General features: G+C 37.7%; 1 protein-coding gene across 1 annotated transcript in view; it reads left to right on the top strand.

Annotated features, from left to right (window-relative positions):
• LOC139713195 (uncharacterized) overlaps positions 1-25,917 on the top strand; it is a 41,812-nt gene extending 15,895 nt beyond the window's left edge. The window contains exons 3-11 of the mRNA XM_071624947.1: positions 3,582-3,720; positions 8,645-8,738; positions 16,752-16,923; positions 18,175-18,365; positions 19,268-19,351; positions 20,963-21,064; positions 22,119-22,211; positions 23,700-23,871; positions 25,220-25,917. Coding sequence (XP_071481048.1) covers positions 3,582-3,720; positions 8,645-8,738; positions 16,752-16,923; positions 18,175-18,365; positions 19,268-19,351; positions 20,963-21,064; positions 22,119-22,211; positions 23,700-23,871; positions 25,220-25,344 — 1,172 coding nt within the window. The 3' untranslated portion in view covers positions 25,345-25,917. The remainder of the gene's footprint in view (positions 1-3,581; positions 3,721-8,644; positions 8,739-16,751; positions 16,924-18,174; positions 18,366-19,267; positions 19,352-20,962; positions 21,065-22,118; positions 22,212-23,699; positions 23,872-25,219) is intronic.
• Positions 25,918-26,854: the final 937 nt, after the last annotated feature.

The raw sequence follows: 26,854 nt of genomic DNA, 5'->3' as shown, positions 1-26,854 counted from the left end.
TATGTCAGGTACAAGTCTAAGAAATGTGCACTTTATTCAAAAAGTAAAGTTTTGTGAAATTCTCTTTTTATTTCCTTATATCGTTGTACGCATGTGACATCATACACTGTAGTAGTCTTCTCATCCAGTAGGGACTGCGCAGAAACTTTAAAAATTCATAACTTTGGAACGGATTGTCTGATTTTCCTCAAACTCTCACTGATGTGTTCCACTAATATTGCTGCATTCACTCAATCCACATGTATATGAAAGTGGACTTGTCCTTTAATATCAACTGCAGTGTCACAAGAAGACTATAGGAAAATGCAGTATGTAATGATTAGAAGACAGATTAGATGAACCTGTAGTGCTTTGATGGTCACGCTTATTTTTTTAATGTGAATGGAGCCCTCGCAGACAGATTCGTACTGTTGTCTCTCTGCTGTGGACTCTTGCCAATAAAACATGCCCTTGGATGGTTCTGTGATGTGTGTCAATACACGTTTGACCGCATTAGTAGGCAAAACAAAGTCTGTAAAGAATTTGGTGTGCAGGCCTACCACTGTCACGGTCACTGAGAAATACATTTTTTATCTTGTAGTCTACAAATCCAGACCCACAAATATCACAAGATAATCTAGACCCTCCTCAAAACACAACACCACACAAAGCAAAACAAAAGTAAGACAATGTTTAATACCGTGACACATGAAAAACTTCTTCTGCAATTCATAATTGGAGCAAGATTGATCTTCTTACAGATTAGAATTATTGATATTTCTCCCCACAGAATGAACCACCATGGTAGACTGTTCTTGGAAGTGATTTGATATGTTTACTTTACAGCTTTCTAATTTAATTTCAAAAAGAGCTACAATGTATCACTGTACAGATACAAAGGTGTATTGTATCTATTTGAAGCCGAGTATGTAGAGAAGCATTCTCACAGAATTAGTCTTAAAAGCAGAAAAGACAAAAAAGGGCTGCTATTGCTAGAATTGAAATTGAATTACCGTCTGCAGTATGACTTATGCAGGGTGGTCCACGAGGGGTTTTAGCATGTCGCTGCAACATGCTAAAATTCTTGTGCAACATCCTAAAAAGCCAGCAACATGCTATGCAACATCCTTAAGAATTTGCAACAAGCTCAAAGTAAAAGTATTAAAAAATGTGCAAAACATGTGCATAACATAAGAAACATCAAACTACCAGGTACTTTAGATATTTGTGTGCAAAACACGAGAGAGAACATTGAATGTAAGCAGCACAAAGAGAGATAAGCAGCAAAATATTGCGTACTACGTACTCATCGTGTGCGCTCCGCGCATATTTAATTTCTGCAATATTCTCAGATTCTGAGCTTGCAACATGCTAAAATTTCAAGTTGTGGACCACCCTGTTATGTAGTGAATATGTTTGGAATTGTATATGGGAAATATAAAGACAATTATGTCTGAATGATAGACTAACAAGAACACGTCTTTGGTTTAGGACCAAACCAGAACAGTTCTCTCTCTCCCTTTCCCTCTCTGTCTCTCTCCCTCTCTCTCTTTCTGTGAATATATTTCTTTCTCTGTCTTTCTATCCACAGTGGTGACACAAAATAAGTTCATTGTACAATGTAGGAACGATTGAATCTGTTACTGTCAGAATTTTGTGAATCGAGAATGCATATCGCTGTGTGTAACTTTACGTGATGTGGGAATCTTGATACAGAGACCGGTGTTGTAGAATGTAAAGTGCGAAAGTGACACCTCTGTTCCAGCAGTTCAAGGACTGTTGTTATGCTCACAGTGATACAGATTTGATTATTTGCAGATCAAATTTGTATCTGTAATAGATTTGATTGCAATTGTAAACAGACGGATTTTTGACTGTGGAAAATGCATTGTTTACTTGTTGTTAAAAAACAAGCATACATTGTAATTGCTGGTTGCATAATGTGCCATTCCGTATAACCTCTGTACAAATTTATGTAAAGAGAAAATAAAACAGAAACAAATGTGAATTCATCGTGGGGCTTTGGATATCATTAAAGTAGAAGTACTTTGCTTCTGATGCATATTATGGATCACAGCTGATATTGATGTTTAATACATCAAATTGCTAATGATCTTTGCATAGTAGTTATTCAAAGACATTTATGGCAGCTGAAGTGCATTTTAGGGCTGTGTTTTAGTACTCATTGGCTGTAAAACTAAAGTGATCTGCATTTTATTTTTGTAGTTAATGTTTACAATTATATGGAAGAAGTTATAAAGATTTATTATCATTCATAAATTTCATACAAAGTTGGAAGGAGACATTGCACTTTACACAGAACATTTATTATGATATACTGGGTGTGGTATATCAAGTTTCCAACACACACTGTACAGCTGTACAATATAAAGAAAAGAAATTATGCAAGAAGATTGTGTCCGTGCCTGAGCTTGGGAGGTGATCAAATGGTAAATGTGTACATATAGGGGCAATGATTTGCGCATCTTTTGAATCCATACACATGATACATGACAACTTCAGGTTGTGGCAAGTTAGAATATCAGCGACCAATCAACCGTTTAATCCAATCGCATTCATCACAGCACGTCTGGAAAACCCACATCTGTATTTCTGCTTCCTGTTAAAGTTCTTTTGTGTGGTGGTTGTTGTGTGGGTGTGTGGGTATTTTGTTGTTGTGGATGGATATCAATGTTTTGTCTTTTAAACACAGGACAGTTTGTAATGTTTATAAATTGCATGTGGTATTAAATGATCTACAGTGTACCACACAGCTGTACATGTGTAGACAGTGGAATATGTACACTGTATACATTGTATGATCCTACAGTATCCTCTGTACAAAATTTTAATACATGTACACATAAATTACATGGCACATGTGCATTGTATCCTAAAGAGTTTAGTGACATAGCACGTGGTAGATAATTTAGTTTTATGATGCTGTAATTTTGCAAATTTTTTTCTTTTCTAACAGTCAGCATAGCAGTTCAGGCACGAATATTGGCCCAGCATTTCCATGTACAAAATTATACGACATATGTCCAACAGATGTCTGGAGATCAGTTTCTGTGCGCTCAAGTTGGCCAGCTAAAAATACAAAGCAAATGCACAAGGTCGAACCGGAAATGTGCAGTATGGATCTTGTGAATATGATGTAATAAAAGTTTATAGGGCATCTTTTATGACCTCTCCCCCCTCCCTCCAGTCCAAAGTATAAACATGCACTCACACACAGACACAGACAAATGCATGCATTGCACAAACACACAAACATATAATGCACATGATAAAGTGTTACTTCAGATGAAAACTCTGCAAACTGCAGGTCAATACAATAGATTTATTCTCTTTTAAGGCCATGATGTCATCACGTGGTAAGATAAAGATAATTCTGTAGTTATTCCTCTTCCGTGAGAGCATGAAAGGTATTAAAAAATTGATTGACTTCTGTGAGTTCTAATAACTTTCTACAACTTCCACAGTTCAAGCTAATGTGACAAAGTACAGCAGTAAAAGTGTTTGAAGTCACGTTGCAATACCGTTGTCACTTATCAAGCTCTTCTTTGTTCCTTTTTTTTTCTCTGTTTCCTCCCTCTCAGATACGAATCATTTTTCGGGAAACATCTCTAGGAGAAGAACAGTGAGGACCGACAGGGAGGTCGCAAAGGTCGTTGCCAAGGAGTCGGCGCTGGAGGCCTTCAGGGAGGAGCATGAGATCGCCGAGAGAAACAGACAAATGTGAGCACACACATTGAGTGTTTACCCAGGGCTCGACACTAGCGGTGGCCCGGTGGCCCAGGGCCACCAAAAACGCACGTCGGGCCACCAAAATTTCAGAAATGAAGAAGTTGGTGGCCTGATCGGGCCACCAAAAAAGGTCGGAAGTTTGCCTTTGGGCCACCAAAAATAAAAGTTAGTGTGGAGCCCTGGTTTACCACTTAATGTAAAAGTGAATATTTTCGCAGGAGTAATTTTTCGCACTCGACCAAGCAAGATGAATTTCACGTTTCTAATTTCTTGGAATCAAGGCAGTGATTAGTGGAAAATGTAACAAGCATAAAATTTTCATACATGTGCTTTAATTTGCTGTAGTTTCTGGTCACGCGAAATGTGTGAAAATTTCCATTTTTACAGTAATCCTTTTGATAGTGATTATGATGATAATACAATTAATATGGTCTTCTTTATCCAGGGGAGCCTCGACAGTGTTGCTGCTACTCCACCAAATGGCTCCGCTATTATTGTTATTACCCTAACATTGCCAGGTACCGATACACCTGGGTCGTGAGGGACGTGGCAGGTAAAAACGACTTATCCAAGGATGTAGGTGCTCGCCGGGATTTGAACTTAGGACTTCCGATTGAAAGTCAGGAGCCTTATCCACTATGCCAAAGTGTCCTCATATTTTGACTATGAGATGTGGCAATTTACTGTGGAATTGTATGTAAAAGGGCATGTGTGGTTCCCATGCACACCGAGTCTTCATTGTTGTTGATATCTATTAGACATTTTTTTGGGATATAGATGGAAGTAAAATGTAGGTTACATAGTGGTATGATGTTCACATTGGTTGTGTCATCATCAAACACCAACAGACAGATGAGAACAGCATCCCGTACTGATGAGATCGCCATGGCGACAGAGATGGAGGAGCTGTGCTGCGGTTGGTGCAGAGTTTCAAAGCTGTTGCACGGTATACATGTGTATGTACACACATTGTAGTCTTTATTCCATGCTGGAGCTTCTTCATATTATCTTTGCCATCCTGACATCATGTAAATTATCATTTCCTTTTTTATCATTTTGACACAAAGAAGTTACAGTCTTATCAGGCTGCAAGTTTGTTTTTTTGTTTGTTTGCTTTTTTCAATGTGTTTATACATATACTTTTCATGTTACTTTATCTCGTCTTTGGTATATTCTACTGAAATTGAATTAAATGACATATGGCTATCCATACATTTCTGCTTTTCAATGGATATGTCTCCAATAGTCATTATACACTGTACACTCTACACTGTATGTTTAAAGCTTGTGGTTTCCTTCTCCTTCCATGTATTTGTAGTGGCTCACATTTTATTTACTTTCACATGCAGTGTACTATGTGCATGTGTGTCGCCTTTTCCTACAGGTTTATTAAACCTGTTTAGGACGGGCTGATTTTGGTACAACACGCATTTCCCATAGACACTTGCCCGAGTATACTCGGGACTGGTCCTCAACAGGTTGATAGGCATGTGTGTGTGTGTTTATGTTTGTATGGATACACACTTCCCCTCTCTCTCTGTCAGTATTATAATCTTTATATGTTTACTGCATCTGTTCTATTCAGGTTTATGTCTTAATCAGAGTCCTGCATGGGCAGTGCAAGGCTTCAAGTTTTACGTACACCGTAAACGTACTTTAATTTTGCAATAACTTTACTTCATGCATACCGTGACTTCACCAAATTGCAAAAGGGTTGTAGTTGACGCACACAAATGCTCGAAATGAGATTTGATTGTTCCAGTCTGGGAATTATAGACTACTATTCGTGTAATCTACAAGAAACAAGAAGGGGGGGGGGGAAATAAAAGTAAGCCACACTATATTGCTGGAGCTCTGTGCTGTATGATTACCATGCCCTAGAAAGGAAGGGTGACAAGAAAGAAACATTGTAATGAGTAGAACAGACCATCTGAAGTTAATTGTTTAATCATATGTATCTAATACACCATACTTGTACATTCCTCGGGTGAGATAGAAAAAACACATTTGCTATTTTTTAAAGCCTACATTATGTGCTGCGGTGACTTCCAGTGTTTCAGAGCAATGATTAATAATTTTTGTTTTCCTGTATTTAATTTATTTTTTGTGAATTGAATCCTGTAAAGGAATAGATTACACAGTGCTGAGAAATGTCAACAAGCTTCCAAAGATATGGTGATAATATTTAAGATAGAGCACAGTTGATTTGGATATGATATTTTTTTGTGTTCCCTGTAGTTTCAGTAGTTTTGTTATGATTTTTTTAATGGAATTCACGAAGCGTGAAGTACTGAAACCGGTATTGTCAGCATTTGCATTCTGTGCACTCAGTCATGTGATCCTGTAAAGCATAAACATTCCATGAGTGTTTAATAATAGACAAATGAACATGAGTTATGAATTAAAGAAAAAAGTCAGAACCTTTTCTATAGGGCATTGTGTGTATATGTATATCAATGTATACACATGACAATGTGTATAAAAGGCTCTTTCAGAATGAGGGGAATAGTATACAATTCATTTTCCCCTTCTTAATCATGACACGTCTGCTTTAGCTTGTAAAACACCGTTAGTTCATCTTAGGCGTGTACACTTGTATGATGTTGTGTGCTATATAATTAAGTTGACTGGGCAAAATATTGATCATGTCTGCTCTCAACAGCAGTGAATTGATACAAGAATCTGTGTGTGCTTGAAAATGTTCTCAGACGGGCAGGATAGTGGTAAGATTCAGCTTCAATAAATCATAAAAGGTAAGTTTATTCAGCTTTGATCTACTTGTACAGCTAGATCAAGGCTGTGACTGTTGAACGATTCTCTGCATTTTGCAGATAATTCTTCCTCCTCTTAGCTCCGTCAGAAACTTGTCCAGGAGGACAGTGATGGATACAGTGACGTCCGATACTTTAGATATTAGCAGGAAAAGACAGATAAAATGGAGAAGAGGGGGAAATGAGAACTGAAGGAGAGGAGGAGGAGATGGAAGAAGAAGAAGAAGAAGAAGAAGAAGAAGAAGAGGAGGAGGGGAAGAGAAGAAGAAGAAAAAGAAGAGAAGGACAGGAAGTAGAAGATTAAGGCTTTCGTCATAAGTTTCCAAAAGTCACATTCAAAATTTGTACATATTTAGACTCGGGCTCCATGCTTTTTGGTAAGCAAACAAAATTATATGTGTCTTTTCATATATTTGTATGTATCACTTGCCCAAAAGCAAGTTTTGTTGGCCCAGCTGGGTGATTAGGTTTGCAGTATAACATACATGATATATCTTGCTTCTTGTGCCAAATCTTACCATTATGTTAGCCACAATCCAGATGAAGGAAACATGCTATTGAAATCCTGCAGTGTTCTTCAGGCATCAGCTAACCACGCCTTTGACTGAGCAGATGCTTACTTCCTTTCTCATGTTAGAGGAGTAGTTCTAATGTCATAGATCAGATGACATTTAGAGTGATAAACTGATTGTTCAAGTGACTATCGACTATCAACATACAGTTTGAGGTCCTCTTTCATCCTCGGTATCTTGGGAACCTAGTGTAGAGAATATAGATTAGTATTAGTGGTCATATTATTATTATCTTCATTACATTGTTATCATTATTATCGTCAGTATCACGTTTTTCATTATTATTATGATCATCATTTGCATTGAGAGCAAACATTGAAAACAAACATTTTCAATTCAACAAAGCGTTGATTGTGTACAGTGTTAGAACATAAAATGTATGGTTTAACATGACAAAATAATGGAATGGAATGCGATGATAATGTCGTCATGTTTGCATAACACTGAAGTACAGCGATGATATACAAGACTATTAAAATAAATCAGATAGTCAACAGAGATCAAGTGTAAAATGATCCAAGGTTAGAAAATATACAAGTGGAAAGTTGCTATGTGATACAAAGATGTAAGCAGTACAAACTCTCAGTGGCGGGTTACATGATATGGATTTCATCTGTCCTGATGGCTGTAAGTGAGAAGGCTCTGCGATGTACCAAGTCCTGGCCAAATATCTAATGACTGTGTAGATGTTGGATACGACGAAGAAGATCTTTCCTGTTTTCAACCTGGGGGGCGTTTCATCAACGAGTTCGTCGGGGGTTTTCACCGACGAATTTGCTATCAGCCAATCAGAGGCAAGGATTTACACTGACAACTGTTAAAAGCTAATGAAGTCCTTGCGTCTGATTGACTGTTTAGCTGAACTGTTTTTATACTTTGTGATATTTCTTTTTCTAAATTTGTATCTTTCTCTAAATTTGTTACCTTCTCTCACCTTTGTTTGGTAATGAGAAGAAGGAGGAGGAGGAGGAGGAGAGAGAGAGAGAGAGAGGGAGACAGACATTTATCTTCCTCTCTTTGACATGTCAAGGTGAACTGTTTTATATAGCCATATGTAATATATTTTATCTCTTACACACATATTTTGTCTCTTTCTCTCCTTTACTATCTGTTTGACTGTGAAAAGGAGGATTGCAGGAGAGCCAGGGAGATATAGAATTCATCTTCCTCTCTTCAACTGTTGTGGTAAACTGTTTTATATGCTGTGTTATATATTTCATCTCTTTTTGATACTTTGTCTCTTTCTCTTCAATCTGTGTTTGACAGTGAGGAGGAGGATTTGGAGAGAGCCAGGGAGATCATATAATTTCATCTTCCTTTCTTCAACTATTGTGATGAACTGTGTCATGTGCTGTGTAATATATTTCATCTCTTTTTTGATACTTTCTGTTTCTTTCCCTCAATCTCTGTTTGACAGTGAAGAGGAGGATTTGGAGAGAGCTAGGGAGATGGAAATTCATCTTCCTTCTCTTCAACTGTTGAGGTAAACTATTTTATATGCTGTGTAATATATATATATGATCTCTTTTATATGTTTTGTCTCTTTCTCTTTCTACAATCTCTGTTCGACAGCGAGGAGGAGGATCGGGAGAGGGCCAGGGTGCTGCAGCTCCAGATCTTGCGAGAAGAGCAGGAGAAAGCCTTGCAAGAACGGGAGACAGATGAAGTGAGAGAAAAAAGAAACTTTAATAATTTATCATAATTTATTCAATTTATCCTGCATATCTATGTGTGTATATATATCTCTTCACCGAGGTGACAAGGCTTTGTACCCCAAGTTTTGGTGAAAATCACTTTTGTGATTAATTGCTAGATGTCAGGTAAGGGATTTTCTGTCAAAATCCCAGCTGTCTAACCCCCAAAATGAAGCCACCATGGCGTGTTTAAAGGAAAGGCGATCCCCGTAATAGATAAAGAGCTTTGACATCCATTTTTGTTTTGTTTTTTTATTTTGCTCTCTTAAACATTCAAAAATTGTTGAGATATGAGGTGCTTTTGCCCCAACGGTGGTATATTTATTTGTTTCTGTGTTATCTATTTCTTTATGCATGTATCACTTTATTCTTTTACTTATCTCCCAATCTATTCATTTATTTCTGTATTCTTTCATTCTCTATTGGTTATCTTGTTATTTGTCTATTTATATGTTGTTTATGTTCTGTGCATGTTCTTCCTTGAAGCTTTTTTTTATTCATTCATTAATTTTTATTTTTCCCTTGATTGACTTTGTGGTATTTTGTATTTTTTTGTTTGGTCTTTTTTTTTTTTTGAAGTGTAAAGAGTAATCTTGAATGGTGCCCATGTAGTTTAATTATTAATTGCTTAATTTATATAATTATTTGCTTTTCATATATTCTGTTTTCTTTTTAATAGTATCTGTTTAAGTCTTCAGTACAAATATTGATTTTTTTATTCTTTTTCAGTGGGCGATGGGGAATTCTTTATTAGAAGTGTACATTATAACATTGAAAATGGCTGTCCCTACCCATCCTGCTGCAGTTGAAAGAGAGCACATTCCATATAGTGATGTGATGTTTACATGTTATGCCTCGTTCATTGTCTCATTTAATTGTTTCTTGTTGTTGTTTTGCTCTTGAAGATTTGTGTGGGTGTGGTGGGGGCGGGCCTTGCCTGTTTCATAATTTTTGTAAAGTTGTCTTTGAATACCAAAGTATGCTTTCAACTTTGTAGCGCGATCATTCAACTTGTGTACACACATGAAGGGACCTCTCTTTGCATTTAATGATATAGGACATGCACTATCAGATGGTGCCACACTCAGGTATGGCAAGGGCATGCCAAATGAGACACAACCCTGTTGTATGGAGGAGCAATTTTTGAGATGTTAAAGGACAAGTCCACCTTCATATACATAAAGATTGAGAGAATGCAGCAATATCAGTTGAACACATCAGTGAAAGTTTGAGGGAGATTGGGCAATCCGTTCAAAAGTTACGAATTTTTGAAGTTTCAGTGCAGCAATCGCTGGATGAGGAGACTACTACAGCTTCTAATGTCATGTGCGTAAAGTAAGGAGAGTATAAAGAAAATTCAACATATTTTAACTTTTGACGTGTCTCTTTCAGAAGGCAGGGGGAATATTAGCCTTTTTTCATCAAATGAAATTTTGTAGAATTCTCTGTATATTTTCCTTATATTGTTCTATGCATGTGATGTCATACACTGTGGTAGTCTTCTCATCCAGCAGTGACTGTGCAGAAATAAAAAAAAAAAATCATAACTTTTGAACGGAGTATCCAAATTTCTTCAAACTTTCCATGATGTGTTCTTCTTATATTGCTGCATTCTCTCAATCCTTATGTATATATATGAGGGTGGACTTCTCCTTTAAACATGAGAAGTGTACTGACTCGGGTTTCTGTTCGGAATCCGCCATTTTCCATCCTGTTGTATGTGCGAGCATCATTCCATGGAAGTTGTCGTAAGCTTGCGCTCGGCAATTAACGTGCAAGGTCGACTGGGCGTGAGGCAGATCACTGGCAGAGAGTAATCTAGCTCTGCAGAAGTGTTAGGGAAAAAGAAAATAGTATTTGTATTCAATATTGTCAGTGATCATCCTTTCCTTCTTCTTGTAGGCATAGTGGTGCAAGAGAGAATTCAACATTGATTTGACAGTTTGCATTTCATCGCTGCAGTGCATGTTAGGGTGCGTTCGAGCGCTCTCCTAAAGCGAACTGTACCGTACCGTACCCGCGCCAGAGGAGCGTTCGAACGCTCCTAAAGTGTACTATACCGTACTGTACCGAGCCAAAAGTGGACCACTTCCCGATGTGCTCCAAAAGCGTACCAAAGCGTATCAAAGTTCGTTGTAAAGCATGTGCGTATCATGCGCATACGTCACAATGCAAAGACATCATTCTCTTTGTTCAGGACAGGTGTAAGTAGTTCAAGCGCCAGGTGGATGACATTCTTGTTACAAACAAGTTTGACCTTTTCTAAAAATAACTTGTGAGTACGTTTTCTCCACAGAGCGCTCGAACGCTCCAAAACTGGCACATTTCGGTATGGTACGCTTTGGTTCAGTTCGCTTTGGTTCTCTTTAGAGCGCTCTCGAGAACGCACCCTTAGACCCACTTTACAATCTTACAGTTGTGGCACCCAAATTTTATCACATATCTATCTAATTCTATGAACAAAATTTGTAATTTCCAGGAAACTTTGATTAAAACAAGAAGTACTGTCTGTTTTGATATGGAACCCCATATTCACCTCTTTTTGTCTGCTTCCTTATCTTCTTAAATTAAGCCACACATGTATGTAATGTTTATGGAAAGACCAACACGAGATTGACGCAGTTGTGGCTGATTCTGTGATTTTGTCACAGAGAAATGCTAAATGTGTTCTTGTGCAGCTAGATCTCCTGGAATGATGTGTGTGTTTATGCTTAAATGTGTGATGATCACCAGCTACAATGTGTACTGTAGCTGTTGGTGTAACCAAGCGTTGCCCATGTGAAGCATTTAAGCCTCTATGGAGGTCAGACAAGCAGAATGCTCAACTGATTAGTGCGTTGCTATGACACGCTATTAAAGAACTGTCATTGATCCTCTTGAGGTTCTCGGATTTCTTATGCCAAAACAACATGCACCCAGACTCTTTAACAGAGGCAAACAACTTTAATTTAGACAAAATAAAAATGGAAAAGAAAATATTGTACATAATTGCATAATATAATATGAAATGTTTAATGCAATTTGAACCCCCCCCCCCAAAAAAAAAAACAACAACAACAACAACAACAACAAAACAACTGTCATTTTAGTTGGAGGAACTTACTGAAAATCTTATATGTTTGTACAGGATAGGTCCCTTGGGGCAGAGAGAGAAACATTTACATAAAACAAGTAGAACATAGAAGCATGATTATAACTGCATGCATATGTACGTACTGTACAAAGTGTAAGTTTACATGCATGCCTTTCCGTTCAACAATCTGAATCAATTCTATGTTGATTGGATTATCTCCTCATCAACTACACTTTCCTTGCTCCCTGATTATGCCATTTCTGACCCCTTTTCTAATTGGAACAGTCACTTGTTCATGCCCTAAAGTCTCTGAAGTCAGCCCAGTGGAGTAGTGGTGACTGTATATCCCCAAAGATCCAAAAATATAATTGAAAAAACAGCAATAAGCAAACAACAATTACAGAGCTAACATGTCCATGATGTGTTCCTTTTGTTTTTGTTGATGGTTGTTGTTTTGTTTTTTCCACATCAGTACTCATTGTGAGGCATATCAATGCAGTTTTCATGAGGTCACAAGGCAACTCGTGACTTGAACTGGGAGAAAAGGAGCAGGGTGTTTTCATTGTGTCAGTTTGCATGTTTTTTGCCTATAGATCATGGATTTTCACAATCCTTTGGGAGGAATTTTGTTCAGAGAGAAACAGCCATTCAGATACTGTGGGTGTCCTGATTTGGACGCCTCCCAGATCTATTCCTTTTCAATGATATGTTTTGCGTCGTGGGATCTCATGTTGACACTCGCTAGTTTGCCCAGCTCACTGGGGCTTGAAACTTTGCAGCACACACTCATGGTAGCAATGATCTTGATCTTTATTCCTTTCTTTCGTAGCTCTCTGCTGTTGTTGTTGTTTTGTCTTTCTTTCTCCTTTAGTTTCTCTTTGTCTGTTTCTGCGTCACGTCTGTCGGTCCATCTCTCTCTTTTTTTTTTCTACTTTTTTTCCTCAGGACATTCTTTTTTTATTCATGCACCAAATGCCCCACCCCTTCACATGGAAATGGAATTGCATTTATATCTCTCCTTTTCAAGATATTTTTTCAAACATTTTTCTGTAAGGAATCAAAACACATTTTACGCTTTGAGTTCTATAGAGCGACACAAGCTTGATTTGGTTCCCGCCCAGTACAGCATAAACAAAATCTGTCTGTATCCACGGTGAAATCGGATCACATGTCCCCTCTACTGCATTTTAGTTGTAGCCTCTTGAGTATGTGAAGTTTATTTTGGGCATTCATACAATTTTGTAGAGTGGGAAGTTGGTGGATTAGACATTGAATCACTGGAGGCAAGCTATCGGTCTATTTAAACGACAAAGAGTGTGGTGTTTGGGGATTCCCCTTCCACTTGAACATAAAGTTACTTTTAATAGTCTTTCCATACTAAATTCTGAAATCCCCATAGAATTAATACAAAAGCCACCAGGTTCCTGTATGGAACGGGTTAAATAGTTGACATGGTGTATTAAAGCAGGATGTGGGTATAGGGCTCATTCTCACAACAGATCGGATTGTTTCGAACAATGTCAGATTCAGGCAGAGTTCGTGCCATGATGATGAGGTCATCTGTAGAATTCTTGTATTTTCCTTGACTGTCTGTTCGTGTGTTTGTTGGTGGGTGTGTAAGCGGTTGTGAGGCTAGCATAACGAGGATCAAAATGCTACACAGGCTAATGATGCATGCAGTGATTTTTTTTTTTTGAATCTGAGGTATTGTCTGTAAGATTTCATGCATGATTTTGGGAGACATAATTCTTCAACTGTGCAAAATTTTGTGATGTTTGCAAAAGGGGTATAAAAATACAACGTTTAACCAATTACTGACCAATGAAATTGTGGCATACCTCATTTCTTATGTTAGGGATTTCAAGATTAGAATGGAACAGGTTTAGTTCATTCCTTCATTTCAAGGGCCAGGTATAGCGTTAGCAAGGTTAAGGCCTTTCCTGATTCTGCAATCGAAATGTGACCGAGAAAATTGAAGGAATTTTACTCCACTTTATGAAATCAAAGCAATACCAGGTAATAAATAACACAAGCTACATTTGTAGTTAAAAGATACAGTACGAAACTACCGAAATGTGTATTTTGTTTTGTTTTGTTTTGTTTTTTTTTTTGGGGGGGGGTTTGACTTGTGTATCCAAAAATCATTCTTCATGCCATATCAAATGCTGTCACGATGTTGTGAAAAAAATGATTCTCTATGCAATTTCGTGTATACCCTGTATGCACATCAATCATTCTGCTAAGTCTGTAAAGACATCAGTAACTGGCATAGACTTTGCATCCAGGGGGGATGGGTCATGGAATAAATTAAAATCTTCCAAACTTCAGAACTCTAGTCTTGAAGATATCATCTGCTTTTCCTCAAATTTTTCCACCAAGAGTTTCACTTTCAAACACTTGTGTGCATTCGCTGAATCTAACTATGTGTGTGTTTGGGGAAACTTTCCCTTCTTCAAGGATATAATGCATTATGAGTGTAACTTGAAGGCACATTGGTATTACCAAAGTTGAACATGAGTCAGTAGAATCACCTGTAGCTCTGCGTCCACTGACTAATTATATGAAAGTCTTGAAATAATTTATCCACTGTGAGTTGTGGTATCATTTTGAGACACTTTTTTTTCCAGGTAAGATACTGAGACGAGAGCGAGAATTTGCAGGCTGTAGGTCGAAAAAAAAAAAAGATGGAATATCCCCACCTCTCCCGGAAGAAAAAAATAGTTAAAAGAAACTAGGAAAAACCCATAAAAAGCAGAATATTGAGATTGTGATTGAGATTATAATATCTGAACAGGTGCAACTTATTAAGAAGGAATATAATAAAAATGTTGATAATTTCATGTTACAAAAACAAATTCTTATGGTACCTAGAAAAAAGTAGGAGATTGAGAGTGAAAAAAGGAAACTCTGTCAAAATAATCCCCCTTAAAAAAGAAAAAAAAAATGAGAGAGTACAAGTTTGTAAATTATACAACATTGTCATTGCCATGAGGAAGGGAAGCTTAGCATAGCTAAAGGTATCAATTGAAAAAAAAAAATCTAACTGAAACATGGTTCTAGAATTTGATATTGTGATTGAAAACATTGCCCTTCCTGCAATAGAAGTGCATGTAAGGAAGCCCACCTCTGCCATCTGAAAGCAGCACTTTCAAATATTGTCGTGTCAGTACTTTATGGGAGAGAAAACATAATACTTGTCTCAGAAACAGGCATAAACCATTGTGAATTCTTGTTTCATTTTTTTCTCAATTCAGGGTTGCTTTATAGTTTTTCCCAAAATCTTAATTTTTGAAAGCTAAGAACAGGGATTGCAGAGATTAATTTTTCTTTCTCTTTTATGCTGATGTTAAGTTCCTGATGTATCAGATTAAGCAAGAAATGGAATGAAAATAGGGCTTTACAGCATTGTGCTACTTACATTGCACTTCAGTCTTCTGTAATAAAGTAAACATTATGTTGGTAAAGTATAAAAAAACAAAACAAACAAAAACAAGATTCAAACACACTGATTTATTTTTTCTAAATTCATATTATAGCCTAAATTGATGTTCATTGGCAAAATATTGTGATTGGAACAAGGCAACTGTAGATACAGCAATATTCATGGATTTTACACTTCTTTTTTGCCGGTGTGAATCCTAAAGCCCGCAAAAATACACATTGTATATTAATGATAATTTTATTCACATTTTGAACAGGTTAAAGCATTATCTTCATCAGCTGATGAATACTATTACAGTAGTAGTACCTGTGTGTGTACATGTCACAGTATTCATTTCAGCATGTGTGTATAACAATAACTTTCTGTGCAGGCTGTGCATTCAAATGGATTGCTTGTGTGTATATTGCATAATGAAACATGTGTACTTGTGTAGTGCGTGATTGTGTAAGATTCATGATACGGGAACATCGGTATGGATGCTCCGCATTTTACAAGTCTAGTAAGTAGTGTTGATTTTCATGCATGGAAATGTGGAATCAATTTCTGTTGTTGCATTTTTGCAAATTGGATGAAAAAATACGAGTAAGCAAATTGCGCAGCTTGAATTTGTTGAGCTGAAAAAATAAAGGTGATTTACAAAAAATGGCTCTGAGAGCTATAACTTTTTCGTCTTTACGAACACATTCAAAACCATTGTTCCACTGATTCAAACTTCTAGATGTTGTTAGGTTACATAAGTTCTCAGTTCTTACATTTATGTACGATCTCTGCAATGGAACTATTCCGCACCCTCTGTATGACTATTGCCAAATTGTGCATCATACTTACAGGACAAGAACAAATGAAAAAAGAATGTTGTACTTACCAAAATTTAGAACCACTCAGGGACAATTTTCGATTTCTTACTTAGGACCAAAACTTTGGAACACATTGCCACGAGAAATGCGTGAACAAAGCAAAAGATCTACATTTCGTAAATGCCTTGCAGATTTCCTACTCTAATAGATATTATACTGTATCAAGTATTATTAGTTTTCTATGTTAGAAAATGAATGATGTACATTGTATAAATATTCACAGTCATTTCAACTAACCATATAATAATTTTTCTTTTGTATTTAGCTTTTAGTATGAAGATCAAGGTGACCAATCTCGACTAGCACTTGTGCTAACTTTTGGTTTCCTTGTTTTTAACAACAACAACTTTGTAGAATCATGCTACATGTATCATATTCAACTCTCAAATATCATCATTTAATCATGTTATTGTAAAGGAGTAACAGATAAGTATATTTTTTCACATATGTATGTAGATACAATTGTGTTATGATTCTTATATGTACAGCTGTACATGTTCAAAATGTTGTTGCTAATAAAACTTCAAACTTCAAACTTCAGTATTCACTTTGCTAGATGGCCATTTTTTAATACCAATTTTGTTTTGCTTCTTTGTTCCCCAAACCATCCTAGATGCTTGCCAGGAGGTTACAGATTGAGGAAAAGCAGCGAATGGAGGCAGAGCGGCGGCGGAGAATGGAGGAGCGTCAGATGGAACAGGATGAGCGGCTAGCGAGGCGGTTGTCACAGCAACAGAATGGTCACCGGCACCACCCCCACTCGGGCAAGCACAAGACGAAGACAGGTAGTTTATCATCCAACAAAATATGTCTACATACTTAAAAAGTATAGGATATATACCGTATGCCAAAATAGAATTGCAGTGGGACTTTCCACAATGATAAGTTTAGAAATAGTGAATCAATCCAAATGCAATTTCAGGGTTTGAAACTATAAATTATTACCCACGTCTTGCAGATAACCCCATCTGATTTGCTTCAGTGGTCAAAGAGAAATGGGGATCTTTGTACATGTAGAACATGTCGGGATTTCCTTCCCTCCAAGTTCTGTCCATTGTGTTCACACATCAATGTGCAGTTCCAAGAGCATGAAACTTGGAAGAAACAGACCCATTACATGCTTTACATTGATCCACATTTCTCTACGACTGCTTATCCAAATTAAGTAGGGTTTTCTGCAAAATGTAGATAAGATGTTATATTTTAAGACACTGAAATTCAAACTGTATAATCATACCGAAAGTTATCAATGTGGAAAAACAGTTGTAAATAAGAAATAAGGTGCAATTTCAAGGCTGCTAGATTGTGATTTGAGTCAAACATCACTGATATTATCTGCACTTTTGCAGGACAAAAGAAAACAGGTAGACTCCTACTAGCTGAAGTTACGGTCGTAAGATAAAATGGTGAAATTGAATGCAAAACTGTTAAGCAGGTACAGCAGTTCAAGAATGTTATTTTCCTTCTAAATTTCTAAAGTATCATACATTCATAAGTCCAATTGTAAGATTGGTAATCTACATAATAACTTTTTTTTAAAAACTAAATTTAAATTCTAGGATAAATTATAACACAGGTTTTTCATATTTTAAATTCCAAATACTGTTGTACTTACCATACCAGGGGACACCCTCCTTCCTTGCCCTCTCCTTGCTCAGTGGCTTTATTGCCTAGCTAAGTCACTCTTTTCTTTTTCTTTTTCATTTCTCTATCTCATGCCTGTGACTGTTGTAGTGTGTTCCTTTTTCGAGGTAATGAAGTATTAATATATTTATACATTTGTTTATATATCTACTTATCTATTTAATTGCCGTTTTTGGCAGGGGAGGGGAGCTCCTTTAATAGTTATGACAATGCTGTTAGACTTTGTGACAAAGAAGTGTAATCACAACAAAAGATACTTTAGCAAACGAGAGTGCAGTAAACACTAGACAATAGAAGTTCAGCATCATGGCCTAATGGAAAACTGAGAAGTTTTGTTTACATGTATCCATGCCAGTTATTTTCTTGGTCATTTTCTCACCTTCCTACTGAAGACTACGTGGAGGACGCCATGGGAGAAATGAGAATAGCAGACTCGAGGCCGAGCCGAGGAAGCCACAACCGATCGAGCTCGTCGCCGGCGGTCGCGGCCGCCGGGGGAATCGAACAGCCGATGACCGTCGCCATGGACAACAAGGACAGCGACGAGGAGTCGGACGCGCTCGCCAAGCTGAATTACGACGAGGTACGAAACTCGCTGGGGGTCTGTCAAAGGTGGAAATGTCGTGGTCGAGCAGTCAAGTGCCGGTATTCTTTTGATCGTAGGGTGTTTGGTTCAAGACTCGGCCAAGTTAACTGTAGCCGGCTTTGATACAGTGAAGGTGTTGTGGTCTCATGTGCAGCACCATTAGGTTGATCAGTGGGCTCTGGGTTTTTGCAACTTGCACTGCGGAAGTACTAATAAAGGAGGTGGAAAATCACTGACTTTTTTTTTTTTTTTTATTCTTACAAGGAATACTTCTTATTTTTCACTCCATCAATGGTCCTCAATGTTGAATTCAGCCACCTGCAAAATTGTCTCCCAAATTTCAATTCACAAAATATTATAGATATATACAAAATATATGGCGTGTACAGGGGGTGCCATATCTGTTTTTCCCAGTGAATCGATACCCACGTAAGAACCTCACATGAACATGAATGTACATGTACAACACAGCACTAATATTTTAAACAAAGCTTGGGATAGTAGAGACAATTGTCCTTGATTCATGAAGAAGTTTATGAACGAAATGTCTTGTTGGACTTTGCAAATCTTGTGTAGTCAACAAATTGTCACCATTGAAATGAAGAGGAAGAGGGATACCACAAGTTTCTTGAAATTTCATCTCGATTCTGAATGTAATGGTGTTAAATATGTAGCAGACTTGCCAGTGAAATGTGTTCATATATGCTTAAACTTAGATGCAGGAGACATTTCTTTTTTCCATTAACGAATGAAAGATAGAGGAAAATGCGTTGAATTCTCATTAAATCTAATCTTCATTTTAGCCCTTTTAGATATGACTTGGTGATCAATTAATTTCCCAAGGATTTGAAGCTACAAATGAGCATTGTTTTGTTGTCATCTTATGATTTTTTTCCCAGAATATCGCGAGACGTATGCAGAAGGAGGAGGAAGAAAGATCAAGGTTATCAGAGCAGCACCATAAACAGCTTCTACATGATGAGGTAAAGCATCAAAACTGTAAGGCATCAAAAATGACAAGATAGAAATATGGTTCCATGACATTTGTCCTGCAACAATTGCTCCCATAAAATGTCTCTACACTATAAAGTGAGACACAAATTCTACCCTCATACATAACCCTAAACCTAATCCTAATCCTCACATGAAACTATTAAAACCTGAAACCTTATCACAACCCTAACACTTACCCTAAGTCGTTGCAAAAAATAAGAGAGCAATTGTCGCAGGAGCAAATGTTTTGTCACCAGAAAAACAACGGACCAAAGGAAACTGTAAAAGTGCAGATTCTTGTGCAATGAACTTTGCTCACTAGCCAAATTTCATTAAACTTCACTTGATAATATCCCAGATGAGTGTATTTCTGTACATACTTCAATACCTTCCAGAAAATATTCACGCAGTCTCATTTTCACGCTAGTTCAGTTGAGGGCGAATTACATTACAGATAGATAGATAGATTATAGAGAGAGAGAGAGAAAGAGATATGGAGAGAGAAAGTGAAAGGAGAGATGTATGGTGGATATAAAGACAGCATAATATGTCGTTGCAAATATTGCAGCAAAGTTTCTCTGTGTAGGAGGAGTATTGAAGCAGCCTTTGTCTTCGTGTTTAATCCGCTGTGCGTGCCACCAGTCCAACATAGGATCTGGAAAATTCATGTTCTTTGTTCGTCCTTCATTAACTTCTGCCATGGTGTTTCCTTTCGGCTGTGATAAATAGCAATGTGAGAATGAAAGTAAAGAGATTTTCACAGTTTTGAAACCATTTGATTTAACTTTCATGAAAGGGAATTCTCACGAGATTGTAGAGGGGCTGCTTCTAATGTTCAAGTCGTTGAGTTCCAGATTCAATTTCTCGCAGCTCTTTCTTTGGCTATGGAGAGCTTTTGACAGTGATTTGTGAAGCTGATAAAAATCAAATGAGGAAATAGTGTGTGTGTGTCAATAAAATTTGCACCCAACTTTCCAGATGAAACGTGCATTGATTCTATTTTGAGGATATGTTGGAATACTGACCGGCGCAGCCCTTCCTGTGGCTCTAAGGGGTCAAAGTATAGAATATTCTCTGGAACATTAAAGGGACAGTATAGTATTGGTTGAGATGAGAATTGAGCTGCTAACTTTTTGCGCGATATTAAGAAACCAGGTTTGTATGAAATGTAACAGAGCATGCCATTCTAAGAGGAATTTAACGTTAATCTGAGGAAAGTTATGTTGAAAATGGCTTAAATATCCAGAAAAACAAAATAAAACACAAAGTGATCATAATAAAAGATGGATCCCTCCAAATTTATTAGGATCCCTCCGTTTTGATAATCGATAATAGTAATGGTAAAGATAATGATATTAATGATGATATATGATGATATCATGATATATGCTATGTTTATGATCATTGTGAGTGAAGTAATTCATGTGAATTTATTGAAATGTCAAGTCCTTACCAGTGCATGAAAAAGAACTGGAAGGGACACCATTGTTTGACAGGTTAGCCAGTACTTTGTGATATCTTTTATGGGGACACATGCAGCAGTTTTGTTTTGTTTTTTTCTATGTCTTTGCCAACAAATTATTTATTTCTTTTTCACCCAGAAAATTGCCAGAAAAATGCAGCACGAGGAGGTGATGTTGGCAAAGAAGAAAACGCGCAATAAGTACATGAACAGGGTCAGCGCAGAGGTGGCAGATCCCGCAGTAAGTATTCTCCGTCCAACCTCACTTCCGTAGAGTGACTTACTCATGTAACCCTTCATCACAAAACCCATAGAAGTTGGAGGGATCAATTTGTTTGTTTGTTTGTTTGTTCGTATGTAAGTATGTATGTTTTTTTTTTTTTTTGGGGGGGGGGGGGAGGGGGTTGTTATACACAGAGGGTGGTTAAGGTCGAATTCTGAAAGAGAAGAATTTCATCTTGATCCGGATAATACCCATCAATATTGGACTTACATACCATACCATAACATACATAACATACCAAAATTAAAAATGGAAAATCAAACGTGTTGGAAAACTACTTCTTAGGGGGGAAAAAACAAAAACAAAAAGGGGATAGAAATCTCAGTGACAGCCATTTTGAAGGGATTATAGAATGAACGCAAATTTTGAACCTTTCTTGAAATCATTCTACTTCTGTTTATGTCAAAGTATTCACAAGGTTGTGCCTTTTTTGCTGCTTTTGAAGAGCTAAGCTGCAAGGAAATGCAAAAGATGCATGTTTATAACAACTGAAAGGTCAAAGGTCAATGAACTTTGCAAGGTGACTGCACTCTCCATAATCTCCCACCTTCCTGAAGTAGCCGCGGCCCCGTTTTATCAAAAGATAAAATCAATTTTTAATTTCCTTACCACATACAACCATTGTAGGCTGCCATAGACTTACAGTTGAAATCAACTATATAATCAATTTTAACTCTTCATAAAACAGGGCCCAGATCTAATCAGATTTCAGATCTGGTAGAATTTTAGACCGACGTTCGCTTGTAACAGTTTCACCCGCCTAGTTTTAAGTTAGTCTGTGATCAAAGTGTACTTGTCAAGACCACAAATGTGTTGGTAAAATCTATAGCTTTAAGAAACCTACTGCAGTATCTGCGCCTCAGTGGTGACCTTTGACCCGTGAGGTACAAAGATGAGTTCCACGGCACAATTTCAAAGTTTCCAAAGTTGCTGCTGAACTTCGTAAACTTGATGAATCAAAATTGCATAACGATCTAAATAATGACTGTTTTTTTGTTCTCTCACTCTGCAGCCAATGGTCCACGTCAGCAAAGAGAAGAAAGTCCCAGTCTTAGCGGATGCCAAAGAAGGCAACGGTGTGACACTCACAGACATCAGCAGACCTGTGAGTTATAGGGCTGTCTTAGATTTGCTGTTATTTTTTTTAGTCTCCAATCATGTACAAAAAGAAAATCAGCATAAAAAAAAAATGAATAGATAAACAAATAAGTGAATATATACAGGTAGATATTATAAATATTATCTTTTTATTTACACTTTCAAATTTTAATTCTTTTTTATGTATACTTTCCTTTTTCTCAACTGCCAAGTAAAAGGCAGGTAAAGGTTTAAAATGCAGGGGAATTTGGTACTGGTATAACAAGATCTGCTTGTTACAAGATACTGCCTGTTACATAGACAGTGATTTCCACCTTGTGAAATATTCCACGGTCAGAATATTCATGACTCATGGAGAAAAACACAAAAGTGAACAAGGGAAAAAGCTCAGTGGTGAGCAATACAATCATACCTTATTACTACTGTAAAATGACAGATGTGCATGTAGTCCCACATATATATATTTGTGTTTCTTTTACTGGTATATGAACTATCACCACAAGATATCTAGCATGGTGAGGAACTGGGTTGTTTGTAGCCTTCTTATCATGTCAAGTTTCCCCCCGTGTTGGCAAAATGACACTGACATTGCTCTCCATTCAGAGGGTTTTCAAATCAAGTTTTCCTCCCATCTTTGCTGGGTCTGCTGAGCATCTGATTGTGTGCAGGTTGTTGAACATGTGAAGCGCATTGCGCTCCCAGAGCAGAGATGTGTGTAAATGTGGCTAGGAATACATAGATTTCAGAATGATTAGTGAGCTCATAAACTCTTCCATTGGTTCTCCCAAATGCACTTGTGCTTGGTCCTTGGAAAAGGACACTCCTCTTACAAATGTAGATAACAATATGTACTGTTGCTGCATGCACAAACACCTCTCGAGCTACATTCACATGCAAAACTCAATCTCAACCTTAGTTGATCCCCAGAACTAAAAAATATGTTATATTTACCTCCGCCAAGGGAGGAGGTTATGTTTTCATTACCGTTGTTTGTTTGTTTGTTGTCCGTGTGCAAAATAACTCAAAAAGTAGTTAACGGATTTGGATGAAACTTGCAGGAAAGGTTGAGAATGACACAAGTAACAGATGATTAAATCTTGATAGTGATTCGTGAATTCTTAGGGAATTTATGAAGGATTTTTGATATTTTGGCAGGGTAGGGTTAATGAACTTGGGAGTTTAGGCTGCGCGTATCTGAGGTTTGCATGCGCTCACTAAAGTGCGTGCTCTAGTTTCTTCTAAGGCGAGGCACGCCGCGCAGCTGGAAGTTTATGACGTAACAAATGGCTTCTATATTGGGAAATTGGGCGACTTTCAGCACGCGTACGTATGGGTGGAAATCACAGATCTCTATGGAAGAACAAGATCAGTGGTGGAAATGAGCTGCATGCTTGTTGGAGGTCTGCGCTCTCAGAGTGCTTCTCTAGTTTGAGTATCAATCTGTCTGTCTGTCATATCTGTCTGTCTCTCTGTCTGTCTCTGCGTCCGTGTACAGGGAGAGGGGCAAGACTCGCTGCAGCGGAGCGAAAGGTCAGGCGAGAGTCAGGGCAAGTCAAGCGGCAACATCCTGACGGCTATCGACCCGACCTACCAGCCCCAGCCGGGCAGTGGCGGCAATGTGGTCCTGACCAAGAAGACGCCCATTGGAGACTTCGCACCACCACAAGGTAGGTGCTTTGCCTCAAAGTGCAGTTTTTGGTTTTATTTTTGTTTTACCTCTGCCAAGGGGATTACGTCATTGCCAAGGATGGTTTGTCTGTCTGTTTGTCTGTTCACAAAATAACTCAAAAAGTTGCAAAGGGATTAATAATGTTGATAAAGTTGATAATAACACAAGGAACAGATTACCAACTTTTGGTAGTGATCCAGATCACTGTCTGGATTCAGAATTTTTTTTTCTAGCTTTTTGAAGAATTCTCTCTTATTAGCATAAAAAACCCCAACAAATTAGGGAATTCAATCTGTGCGTATTTGAGGTGCCTGTACATTATATGTGCACTTAGCGCATGCTCTATGCGCAGCAAGAAGCTAAAGTAGAGACACTGGAAGGGATTCTACATCGTTTGGAAATAGGGCTTTTTTCAGCGCATGTATACACAGGTGGAAATGGGCTGCTTGGTGGAGGTCTGTGCTCTCAGAGTGCTCTTCAAAATGTTTATGAATTTTTCTTTTTTTTCCTTTGGGTCAAGGGCAATATGTGCTGGGTTGTTTTTAGTACATGAACTTCAATTCACTTCAACAAAAAGGTGAAACTTGGTAGTTTAGCACTCTGTGCAGTGCAGATTGATAGTTTTCCGTGTTGTTCTTTTTGTAAATGGCAAGGTCACATACAAGCAATACATATATGTGTTATTGTTGATACTAAAAACTTTCATCGGCTGCGGATGATGATAAATTTAAATGTTTGAGCTTCAACCAACCTTTAATTGTAGAGGGCAAGACAACACTTAACTGCATAAGGCTTGAGAAAGTCCTCAGGAGTAGGACGAAAGCTTGCCCACTACAATTAAAGGTTGGTTGAAGCTCAAACATTTAAATTTGTTTTATTGTTCTTTGTCTTTTGGTGGACACATGGAGACAGAAAAAATGTTTTATGGAGATATTTAGGGATTTTAAAAAAATGTGAAATATTATGATGTGGGGTATTGTTTATGTTTGCATATACAGTAATTTTCTCTGTTTTTAATACAAATGTAGTTGTAATTTCTATAGATGAGGAAACTTTGTCCTGGGGTTAATTTGACATTATGGACTAGTGTAAGTAAATATCCCTTTGTAATCTAGTAGACAGAAGTATTTCTGTACGTATGCTGTGAAACCAGAAATGTTCATGGCTTGAATTTTTTCGCAAACTGAAGGCAGCATGAAATTTTCTTGAGCTGCTACTGGCATTCAATGCATATAGTGTAGACAAGAACTTTCATGTGCATTTTAATTTTGCAAATCTTGGCTCTCGTTTTTCTTGTAAAAGCAGAGTGGTTCATGGAACTACAGGTATATTTCTCTCATCCACAGACTCACATCCCCCGCCCGCCAACGGAACTAGCGAGGAGAATTTTGGTCCCATCCAGGGCACGAAGCGTTCCAGTACCAAAGAAAAGAAGAGGGGGTCCATCTTCTCCAAACTGAAGAAGAAGTGAGATGGGAGAGGGGCGAGGTCTCGCCCCTGTGCCCCTTCTGGCGAGCGGAACACGCCCACTTCGAGAAAACGGCAGCCAAGGTTTTTATCTTCAAAGAGTCAGAGACCCACACCGCCATGACTATTAGATTGATCCATGTTTGAGGAGGATGACTGGTTTGATTCCAGTGGTTGTGTGGTGGATATATTCACTTGTATGCTGGTGTATATATGTACAAAGATAGAGATTTCTGTTAAACTAAGTGAAAATTATACCTGTTTATGAACTCCTTGTTGCTTCCCCGAGTCAGTTATTCGATATGTTCTTTCAGTTCTCGTGTTATTCAGGTGAGGGATATTGGCAGATATTTAAATCTTATTTTGATTTGTGGTAGAATGATATTTTCCTTCACGTGAAATAGCAATCTTTAGTTTCAGAGATGATGCAAGTCAAAATTGGGCATGTTTTTATTCTGTTATATGATTTTTCAGTGTGAAAGCACCAGTGCTTTCAGCTATCAGGTTGCAGTAGTTACTTCACATGTGAATCTTATCGATGTCAAAAAGATGAATTTAACTGAACTACAACGTGACTACAACTGCAGCCTCGTTATAAAAGAATGAAAGTGTAGCATCAAAAGAAGGCTGAATATGTGATCATTGAAATATCTATGTGGATATGCACTTTGTGGTTATGACCCGGAGATTTGGTCTCGTGTTTCTCTTTATTTATTAGTTTTTCATCTGTGTCTTTCGTAACGGTATGAATTTCTCGGCTGTTTAATAGATATGAAGGGAATGGAAGAAGTGACTTCTTTCTTTCTTTTGTAAAATGAAATATTAACATAAATGCCCTGACATTACACATCCCCTGTTGGCATCTTGTTACCAATTTGTTCAAAACTCTTTCCCCCAAAGCTTAAAGGGGAAGGCTAGTAACTGATCAGTGGGAATCAGTGGAAATGCTGGGAGATGATTGTTCCAATCCTTATGGGATTCATTCAAGAGTTCATTGTATATCTATTGTTGTGTGAAAATGATTTGCTTCAGAACGGTCTCACATTCAAGTAATGTGCAGATTAATGCTCCGTCACTGACCAGGGACGCTAACCTGGAAGCATTAAACTGCACATTACTTGAATATGAGACCGTTCTGAAGCAAATCATTTTCACACAACAATAGATATACAATGAACTCTTGAATGAATCCCACGAGGATTGGAACAATCATCTCCCAGCATTTCCACTGATTCCCACTGATCAGTTACTAGCCTTCCCTTTAAGTTTGTGAGGGAGGGGGTTTTAGCATTTTGAACAAATAAACCAGCAAAGTTGTTCACTCGCCACAGCATTTTTTTTTTTCTTTCTTTGAATGCAGATTGATACTCTGGCTCCAGTTTACATTGTGGTGGCCTGAAATTAAGTTCATATTGTTGTTGTTTTTCTGTATGTGTTCAAGGGGAATTCAAGATCTTAAACCGTTTCAAGGCCAGTTGTGCACATGTTGACAATGTTTGATTTGATAAAATAAT

The sequence above is a fragment of the Diadema antillarum genome, unplaced genomic scaffold, assembly GCF_040938485.1.
Source record: "Diadema antillarum isolate AM-2024a unplaced genomic scaffold, OU_Dant_1.0 scf00000043, whole genome shotgun sequence".
Lineage (NCBI taxonomy): Eukaryota > Metazoa > Echinodermata > Echinoidea > Diadematoida > Diadematidae > Diadema > Diadema antillarum.
This window is presented reverse-complemented; position numbering and strand designations above follow the sequence as displayed.